Genomic DNA, 9,835 nt, shown 5'->3' on the forward strand with positions numbered 1-9,835 from the left:
CAGAAACAATCCCTCTTCCAAAACCCTTGAGGCCAGATGTATTTGAAAATTCAGAATTTTTCAGATTTTTTGAAAGGTTACATAGTACATTTTTTTGTATACAGTAGTATTCCTTATCCACAGTTTCACTTTCTGTGATTCCAGTTACCTGAGGTAAACTGCAGTCTGAAATATTAAAAGGAAAATTCCAGAAATAAACAATTCATAAATTTTAAATTGCAGCTTGATCATATCTGAAGTCCAGGACAATAGTTCTGAGAAGCATGATGAAATCTCATGCTGTCCCGCTCTGTCCCACCCAGACATGAATCATCCCTGTGTCCAGCATATCCATGCTGTATACACTACTCACCTGTAGCCATCTCAGTTATCAGGTCAACTGTCGCACAATCTCAGTGTTTGTGTTCAAGTAACCTTTATTTTACTTAATAATGGCCCCAAAGCACAAGCGTACTGATGCTGGCAATTGGGATATGCCAAAGAGAAGCCAAATATATGTCCAAAGAGGTCAGGCGCGGTGGCTCATGCCTGTAATCCCAGCACTTTGGGAGGCTGAGGCAGGCGGATCACCTGAGGTCAAGAGTTCAAGACCAGCCTGGCCAACACGGTGAAACCTTGTCTCTACCAAAAATACAAAAAACTAGCCGGGCATGGTGGCTGTGCCTGTAATCCCAGCTACTAGGGAGGCTGAAGCAGGAGAATCACTTGAACCCGGGAGGCGGAGGCTCCAGTGAGCCAAGACTGTGCCACTGCACTCCAGCCTGGGGGATAGATGGAGACTCTGTCTCCAAAAAACACCAAATAAATGCCCAAAGAGAAATTGTTAACCTCTTACTGTGCCTAATTCATAAATTAAACTGTATCATTAGTATGTATATACAGAAAAAAACAAAGTATCTACAGAGTTTGGAACCATCTGTGGTTTGAGGCATCCACTGGGGGTCTTGGAACATATCCTCCACAGATAAGGAGGAATTACTGTATTACGTAACAACTGCGGCAGTGTAGCCAGTAGCCTACAGTCATTAACATTTGTTGTGATAAATAAAAACTACAAATTGCATAAGCTTTGCCACCAGATCAGTTCAAATCAGTCAGATTTTGCAGACAAATAAGTTATGACAAATGATTGAGGACCAGCACTCACTTACAACTTCTTTGAGCATTAGGCCTCCTCCCTCAGGAAGACAGAGGTGACAAAGCCGGAAGACGCCTTGAGACTCACCTGCTCTGCTGATGCCATGCAGGTGGGAAGCAGCGGGATGACAGGAAACATATACTCCAGTGGATAGATCATTGCCACGAATGCCATCACAGACATGGAGAGTGCATTGTAGTCTCGAGACTGTAGCACCACCTGTCATGAGCCATCCAGTAAGAATCACTCCAAAACATAAAATAAGGTTTACAAGAAAACAGCTTCCAACATTACAACTTGGTTTCCAATTCACCATGCCTACAGCTCCAGCTTTGCCTTTCGCACTGCCCTCTGCCCCACCATGCCTGCCACCTCCCAATTCAGGCACAATGGTGATCCTCCCTCACCTGAGATATGCAAATCACTCCCTTACCTTCCTAGTTCTTGTACTGCCCATCCCAGGACCACTCATGAAACAGAACTACTGATATTTCCAAAGAATTAGGTCAGTACAATTAAAGATAAGCCCTAATGAATGGTAAACCCTCTGAATACATCCTACATGATACCAGTATCTTAATTCAACCCACATCTACGGAATACCTGCTGTATACCAGGCATCATGGTACCTCCTGAGCAGAAAAAGATGAAAAATATGTAGTCCCTGTCCTCCAAGAGCTCATAATCTGGCCACTGGCATATTTAAGAGTTCCTCCCCTAGAAAGGTCTAGGAAGCTGGCCTCTCACCTTATGCTCTAACAGAATGCAGGTTAGCACCTGGAGACAGGCGTCCACACCTAGAAGTTCCAAGGGAAGGTGCAGTGGGAAATCCACTAGGGTGAATCGAGATGGGTCTGGAAGAGCAAAGGTCAGAGCTGGCTGGAGCTCTTGGGGTAGGACCTCGATGTCTACTCGCTTCTGCCCAGAGACGGGTACTGGGGAGCGCAGCAATCGATAGATCCAGGCCTCAATCTCCCGAAGGTCATGCAGAAGGGCACTTGACTTCTCCTCCACCAGCAGCGATCCAGTAAAGATCCGCCACATGGTGTCCCTGAGAAGCAGACAGCAGGAACCAGACACATTAGCATCAGGAGCTGATACCCCACTGCAACCCAGTATCACCACAGAGGCTCTAACGATGACAACGGGAAAAGGAGCATCATTAGGAAAGCCCAGTCTCTGAGCTCAGATAGGACCAGAAGGTATATACAACAGCAAGAGCAAATGTAAAAATATATGCTGGGTAAGACTTACTGTCCTAACCACCATTAAACATCAAATTACAGCATTACTCCAAACACAATTTTGGAAGGAGGTTTAACTCTGCAGTCTTTTGCTTAGTAAAGATTAACTCGGCTGGGCGCGGTGGCTCAAGCCTGTAATCCCAGCACTTTGGGAGGCTGAGACGGGCGTATCACGACGTCAGGAGATCGAGACCATCCTGGCTAGCATGGTGAAACCCGTCTCTACTAAAAAACACAAAAAACTAGCTGGGCAAGGTGGCGGGCGCCTGTAGTCCCAGCTACTCGGGAGGCTGAGGCAGGAGAATGGCGTGAACCCAGGAAGCGGAGCTTGCAGTGAGCTGAGATCCCGTCACTGCACTCCAGTCTGGGCGACAGAGCGAGACTCTGTTTCAAAAAAAAAAAAAAAAAAATTAACTCTTGGCTGGGCATGGTGCTCACGCTTATAATCCCAGCACTTCCGGAGGCCAAGGTGGATAGAACACCTGAGGTCAGGAGTTTGAGACCAGCCTGGCCAACATGGTGAAACCCTGTCTCTACTAAAAGTACCAAAATTAGCTGGGCGTGGTGGCACACACCTGTAATCTCAGCTATTTGGGAGGCTGAGGCAGAAGGATCACTTGAACCTAGGAGGCAGGGGTTGCAGTGAGCTGAGATCACACCACTGCACTCCAGCCTGGGGAACAGAGCGAGACTTCATCTCCAGAAGAAAAAATATTTACTCTAAATACTCTAAATATGCTTACATAGGTCTGAAGGACCTTGAGTTGCAGAGGAAATTTCCTATGCCCCTCAAAGACCAATTACATGGAATCTCTAAAATGCTCCCATTGGGCAGCAGCAGTGAACCGTACCTTTGTACACCTCGAGGGATGCCCAGCTTCTTGCCCAGCAGGCGCTCACTACAGCAGTCCACCAGGCGCTTGAGGGTATACAGACACTCTCGGAAGGTGGAGAAAAAAGGGTAGTGACTGAGCACGCACAGGGACGTGAGAGTACTGTTGCGGGAGCGGCTCCCCGCCTTGGCCCGGCGTTTGCCCCGAGGAGACTGGTTCACATCAGGGGTAGAGTCGGCACTGGGAGGCTGCCGGGATGAGCCACTCTCTGAGCTCTCGGTGCCACCCTCTTCTGAGGCACAGGTGGCGCGGGTTCCTTCCTTCCCATGGGACCCTGCCCCCCCCTCCCCCTTCTCCTTAGGGATTCGCTTCTGGAAGGAGCGGTAGAAGTTAACACAGATGCCGTATCGCGTGACTCCAGTGTCCTTGTCAGTGAGGGTGAAGACAAAAGAGGTATCATCCCGGAGGCTCATGCGCCGCTGCCGCACGCTCAGGCAGCCCTCGGGCTGGCAGAAGAACACGACGTCTGGGGGCAGGGGAAACTCAGCGTGATCCTCTAAGGGGTATCGTCGTAGCAGTTCAGGAGTCTGGGCCACGCTGTCACTGCTCGGGTGCCTGAAGAACATAAAGACAAATTCAGCAGCCTGAAGGGATGGAATGGGCTATCATATTTTAACCACCGTCGATGAATAAAGCTCAAGATGCTATTTTGGATAAAGTAACCTGACTGTAACACCTTGGAAAATACGGGTGCTGCCTGCCATATGGAGCTGGTAGCCTAAGTGAAGTCTGCACTGTCATGAAGGCACCTATTCTGCAACAAGAGATTTTGACAATAAAATTATCATTGGCACCTTTAGATGATTAACATCTTTTAAAGTGAATTAGCTAATAAATTACCAAAAAAGCATACACAGAGGAGGAGCTTTTAAAGTACTTTTCCTTTTTACGAAATAAGAAAACTGAGATATAGCCGGGCGCGGTGGCTCAAGCCTGTAATCCCAGCACTTTGGGAGGCCGAGGCGGGTGGATCACGAGGTCAGGAGATCGAGACTATCCTGGCTAACATGGTGAAACCCCGTCTCTACTAAAAATACAAAAAATTAGCCGGGCACGGTGGCGGGCGCCTGTAGTCCCAGCTACTTGGGAGGCTGAGGCGGGAGAATGGCGTGAACCCGGGAGGCGGAGCTTGCAGTGAGCCGAGATCACGCCACTGCACTCCAGCCTGGGAGACACAGTGAGACTCCGTCTCAAAAAAAAAAAAAAAAAAAAAAAAAAAAAGAAAACTGAGATATAAAGAGTGTATTTGCTCAACATCACAAAGATGTTAGTTAAGAGCAGGGTTTTCCTTTCAATCCACCTGACTTTGCTGTTTCCCTATTGGCTTCAACACTCCCATCAGGGTAAAATAACAGGGGAAAATGAGCTATGCAAAGCAACGTGGAAACTGGAGAGGGGAACAACTGCAGGTTTTATGGCTATCCCAGAGGTTAAGACAAAAGTCCATCTCTTCTTGGTTACCTGGCCCCTACGATCACTAGATAGTCAAGTAACCGAGGACAGAACTTCTTCTTTTGCACCATGGTTCCAATTCATCAGTTCATCTCAGAGAAGCATCAGGGCACCAAGCAAGGAGTCAGCATTCCCGGGAGGAATTCTGAAAACCGAAGTCTAATAGGAAAAAAAGTACTGATAAGATCCACTGCTGTGCCTGAGGGATTCATCCCTCTCAACTTCTTCCCGGCCAGGGGCAGAGGTCAGAAGGTCTTCCACTTTCATACTAATGATAGGAGAACTTGACACTTGCCTAGCCTTGTGTCTAGGTTTATGAGCTCACAGAATAAAATGTTAAAAAATAGATAGGCAGGGCACGGTGGCTCACACCTGTAATCCCAGAACTCTGGGAGGCTGAGGCGGATCACCTGAGGTCAGGAGTTCCAGACCAGTCGGCCAACATGGCAAAACCCCATCTCTACTAAAAATACAAAAAAAAAAAAAGCCAGAGGTGGTGGCATACGTCTGTAATCCCAGTTACTCGGGAGTCTGAGGCACGAGAATCGCTTTGGCGGAGGCTGCAGTGAGCCGAGATCACGCCACTGCACTCGAGCCTGGGCCACAGAGTGAGACTCCGTCTCGAGAAAAAAAAAGAAGTAGATAAATAATGGTTCACCTACCTATCCCTACCAGTGACTTCATTTCCAGCTTAACACCTGGGGCTCTGCTTCTGAAAAACAGACCTAGGCCGTCTAATCTGGACTCAGTCATTGTAACAAAAATGGAAGTCACTCTCAGGATCCCTCCAGGGTGGATCAGGATCAAACCAGACTCCTCAACTAGCACTAATCTGCACTTCTAGGTCTAGATGGAAACGCAATTATTCTGTTTCAACAATCTGCATTCAGCTTGATGTGAAACTACCACATAGACTGTCTAGTTAACCATGCTCAGACAATAACAGCTGGCTATTCTACCTCATGTGATCTCAAATGAAAATGTCCATTGCCCCAATTGCCTCCTCTGCACCACTTTTCTCCGCGCTTCAGGCAAGAAAGGAGCCCAGAGGCCACTGCTACTAGCTCTGCCCTTGGTGCTGAATCATAATCTCCCCTCTATTTTGATCTTAGGCTCAGAATCAGTAATACAACACACACAGATGAGTCCTTGTCCTACTATACAATACAGAGGCTATGAATCAGAGGTAGAAATACTAGGATTTCTGCAAGGACAGGGAGAGGAAGAGGTGCTCAGAGAAATTTCTAAACTATGTTCTAAAATTAGGAAAAGCTTTCATGGTCTTAATTGTAATTTATTTCCTTTTAAGTGTCTACGCACTTCTCTAAATAAAACGTTTCACCCCGCTGCACAGCTATTTCTAGTAGGGCTATTTCTTCTATGAGTAGCAGTTCTTTTCTCGTATTTCTAGTGTTCCAGGATTCTACCTCTGTGCTCTACATGCGGCCTAAGACCTTGTTCAATGCACACAGAGAGAAACCCATTATCATATATATACATACACACACACACTCTACTCCCTTACCTGCTGCTGCGGGCACTCCCATATATACAGACATACACACTCCTTGGATGCTTAAGGCCCTATTTGGTTTAGGTAATGAGTAGTTCTTTTTTCTCCCCTACCTAATAATAAACAAGACCTATTTGCAATACCTCTCAAATCCTCAAAATACTGCTTTCTCCTTTCCCTTGCTCCCAATAGAGGACCTGCAGGTAATAGGATTCAGTTTTATCTCCATAGCGACTCTGGCTCCCAGCACTATTTATAGCAGAGCCACAGCCCCTCCCCTGCTTGGTGACCGCACAGTGCTAGCAGCTGCTACTCCAGAGTCGGCCAAGGCCCATAACAATTCACTCCCCTTGAACCTAGAGACACTTCTCCCACTGACAGTACCTGCTAAGAATTAGGTTATCTTCTCCCTCCTCTGTCTGTAGTTTGTACTCCGTCCTAATTCTGACTTTTGATACTGATATCTCTACACCACCAGGTTTCCGAGCACGCCGTATATTCATTTCTAGGTATCACCACTGCTTAACAAACCCAAACGGTCCCTTTGGTTCTCCTAATTGCAACAGAGTCATGAGCAAACTACAGGAGGTGGGGCACCGTAACAGAGCTGCACTCAGCTCCTCCTGAGCAGAATGCAAGGGGGAGAGAAACAGAGAAATGAAATGGGATATGAGTAAAAAGCATGATTTGTTCTAACAAAGAATTATGTAGTTAATCTGTCGTGGGATTCGGAAAAAAAAGAACTGTGTAGAAACGACTACAGCGAAAGCCAAAGTATCTCAAAGTAAAACAAAATTTATAGAACCAGAGCTCTAGGCTACACCTTGCAATCTATGTTTATATTGAAAACCAGGAGTCCTCTCCAGTCAAAATCTCAAAGATCAGGCCTGAAGCACCTCCTACTGAGTACGCATCAGGCCCCTCTAGCCTTGGAGGGATCTCAGTCCCTATCCACTGAGAACTATCTGATGAAACTCAAGTCACTCACAATCATTTCCTTCCAGAGCCACAAGGACCCTGAGATCTTGTTATTATTCTAGCTATGGGTAGGATACGATTTTTAGCCAGAATTCATCTAATCAGCAGCCACTGCCTTCAGTTATTCAGACTGCAGAGATAACTAAGATTTTTCTTCTCATTCTCTCCTCTCTCCCCTCCCCACAAAGATTAACATCTTTAACTCCTCTAAAGACTAAACCCTCTAACATCACCCACAACTCACACTCTGTCTTCACAACCAACGAGGCTCCGACTCTTGCCTGTAGCCTCAACCATATTTACTAACATAGAGCCTCTGGTTCCTGTCTTCATGTATTCCAAAAGCATCAAGCTCAAAATGCATATCTGTCTGCTGAAGTCCGACATCACCATCAGCTTCACCCAGAGGTAGAATTAGGATTCACAAACTTCTAAGTTATCTATGTCTTTTCAGCAGAAATGGCCATGCTAACCAACCCTTTGGATTCGTCCCTCATTTTGCACAGGATCTCACAGTAAAACCACAGGAACCAGAGAGCAATATGACATCTCTGCTGACGTGAGCACAACAGGAGGCTCTCCTCCCCTCCTCTACCTCCCCAGGCAGTGACCTTGCAAGCTCATCAGCACGGACTGGTCCAGCGTGCGGAAGAACTGGAGCAAGGAGGCTGGCAGCTGGCAGGGTTGGGGTAGAGGGAAGGGCAGGGAAAGGTGGAAGAAGGTAGATACACGAGGATAGGCAGGAGAGTGACTGCAGAAAGATGAAATAGCGTTCTCACTCTCCAGCAAGTCAATTTTGAAACATCAAATTAAAAAAACAAAAAAATATTATTGAGAACCAAACGTGGTTCTCCAAATTTCAGCCAAAAATAAGGCGCATGCACGCACACGCACAAGCACACCCGCCAAGCGCTGTGCGGGCTCGGGCCCCAAGGCTGCCCAGCTCTGCCCGCCCCCTCACCTGCTGGACAGTTCTCCTCCGCCCCCGCCCCCGCCCCGAACCCGAACCCGAACCCGCACCGCCCGCCCTGCAGGAACCAAGCCCAGTAGCCCGAGCCCCCTCCTCGGCCCGGGGCGCCCCCATCCCCGGCCCCGCCCCACGCCCTTTCACACTCCTCCAGAGCCTCCTCAGAGACCCCTTCCTCCAAGAGCCACGGTGTCCTCTCAGAGCCCGTCTCCCACTCGGAGTCCCCAGACGCTCGCCCAAAACCCCCACCGGCCCAGACTCTCCTACCTCCCAAGCTCTGGGGGACTGGCCAGGCCCGGACCGACGTCCCCGGCAGCGGGGCGTCAGTCGCTCCCCAGCGCGGCGCCGCTCCGAACGGGCGCCAGTTCCGCGTCTGCACTGGGGGGCGCGCACCACTCGCGCGGGGTGCGGAGGGGGAGGCCGGGGCCGGGGCCGTACCATTCAGCCCGGGGGCCCGGGGCTGCGCCGAGCCAAGCGCCGCGGGGCGGGGCCGACCTCCGGAGACAGCGGCTGCGCACACACCTAGTCTAGCGCCCATGGGCACGGGAGGGCGCGCCAGGCCGACCCAGCGCCGTCGCGTGCAAAGGGGAGGACACACGGCAGTACCTTCTGTTTGGGTCGCTCAGAGAGACTTTAACCCGACGGGGTCATAGCGCCCATTTCGACGACATGTGGATTCCTCTGAAAGTCACTTCCCAAGATAATCGGCCCCTGAGACTTCCTGACGGGCTCCCCATCCCCCTGCTCCCACACCTCACTCGCTTTGGCGGTGCTCGGAGCCCAAGCCGGCTGTCGCGCGGTGGAGCCTACCAATCCTGGCCAGCGGGGGCGCAGGGGGGCGCGCGGCAGCGGTTACCTCCTCCGGGCGCGCGCGGGGAGGGGGGCGTGGCAGCGCCGCGGCGCCCGCTGGGAGATGGAGTCCCGTGCGTCCGCGAGGCCAGCCCCGCCGCAGGACAGCCTCCTCGCGGCCACACGACTCTTCTCTTCCTGTCCCAAAGGACCTGGGGGCCGAAACTGGGTTCTGGGTCTTTCAGGTTGTGCCTTTTTCAGATGCCAAAGGAAAAACTACGGCATGCTAGACACGCACGTGAGGTGCACCGCCGAGGCCTTAGCGCTGAAATCCAACACTTCCTCCTCCCCCGCAGAAAGGCAACCGGATCCTACCTGGATCCCAGCAGGGGAAGGGGGCGCCTAAGCCTCAGCATTCCATTTATTCATATGGCGCAGTGGGGGTTAGTAAGAAGAGGCCCCCTCTCACGGCCAAGCCTGTCACTTGTGACCCTCCCTCCTCTGAGCCTGGAGGCGGATCCTAAAGATCGCAGGCTTCCTCCTCTACTACCGTGTCCCCACCCCCAATACAGACATTGGTTTCTCTCATTTTGTATTCATTTTGATCTTCCTGTTCAAACAGTACCAGACCTATCAGTGAGGCGGCGCTGAGACATTTATGGCCATACCACAGAGTGACAGTGGAGAATTTTTCTTGGGGCCCTGTGGGAAAAACAGGAAGTGGTGGAGGCAGGATGGGCAGGGCGCTGGAGAACCTTGTGCAAAGTGGCCCCCAGGCCCATCCGTTTGTGGGATCAGTGTGGTCTTCAGATACAGCACAGCGTTAGAGGGCGCCCCACTGCTCAGTAGCCACAAAACTCC

The 9,835-nt window shown here is 50.1% G+C and overlaps 1 protein-coding gene and 1 long non-coding RNA gene across 12 annotated transcripts in view; one reads left to right on the plus strand and one right to left on the minus strand.

The window, feature by feature from the left end:
* MADD (MAP kinase activating death domain) overlaps positions 1-9,307 on the minus strand; it is a 57,634-nt gene extending 48,327 nt beyond the window's left edge. For 6 of the 11 annotated variants that reach the window (XM_025356098.1, XM_025356099.1, XM_025356096.1 and 3 more), the window contains exons 1-5: positions 8,944-9,038; positions 4,737-4,886; positions 3,234-3,830; positions 1,886-2,189; positions 1,226-1,357 (exon numbers count right to left, since the gene is read on the minus strand). In XM_025356098.1, the coding sequence (XP_025211883.1) occupies positions 1,226-1,357; positions 1,886-2,189; positions 3,234-3,830; positions 4,737-4,798 (1,095 nt within the window). In that variant the 5' untranslated portion in view covers positions 4,799-4,886; positions 8,944-9,038. The other 5 variants (XM_025356097.1, XM_025356093.1, XM_025356094.1 and 2 more) reach the window with 3 other exon arrangements.
* Positions 6,639-8,055, plus strand: LOC112606096. Its single transcript, XR_003115594.1, has 3 exons — positions 6,639-6,749; positions 7,564-7,626; positions 7,725-8,055. It is a non-coding gene; the product is annotated as an uncharacterized LOC112606096 (long non-coding RNA).
* Positions 9,308-9,835: the final 528 nt, after the last annotated feature.

The sequence above is a fragment of the Theropithecus gelada genome, chromosome 14 (assembly GCF_003255815.1).
Source record: "Theropithecus gelada isolate Dixy chromosome 14, Tgel_1.0, whole genome shotgun sequence".
In the NCBI taxonomy this organism is placed as follows: Eukaryota; Metazoa; Chordata; class Mammalia; order Primates; family Cercopithecidae; genus Theropithecus; species Theropithecus gelada.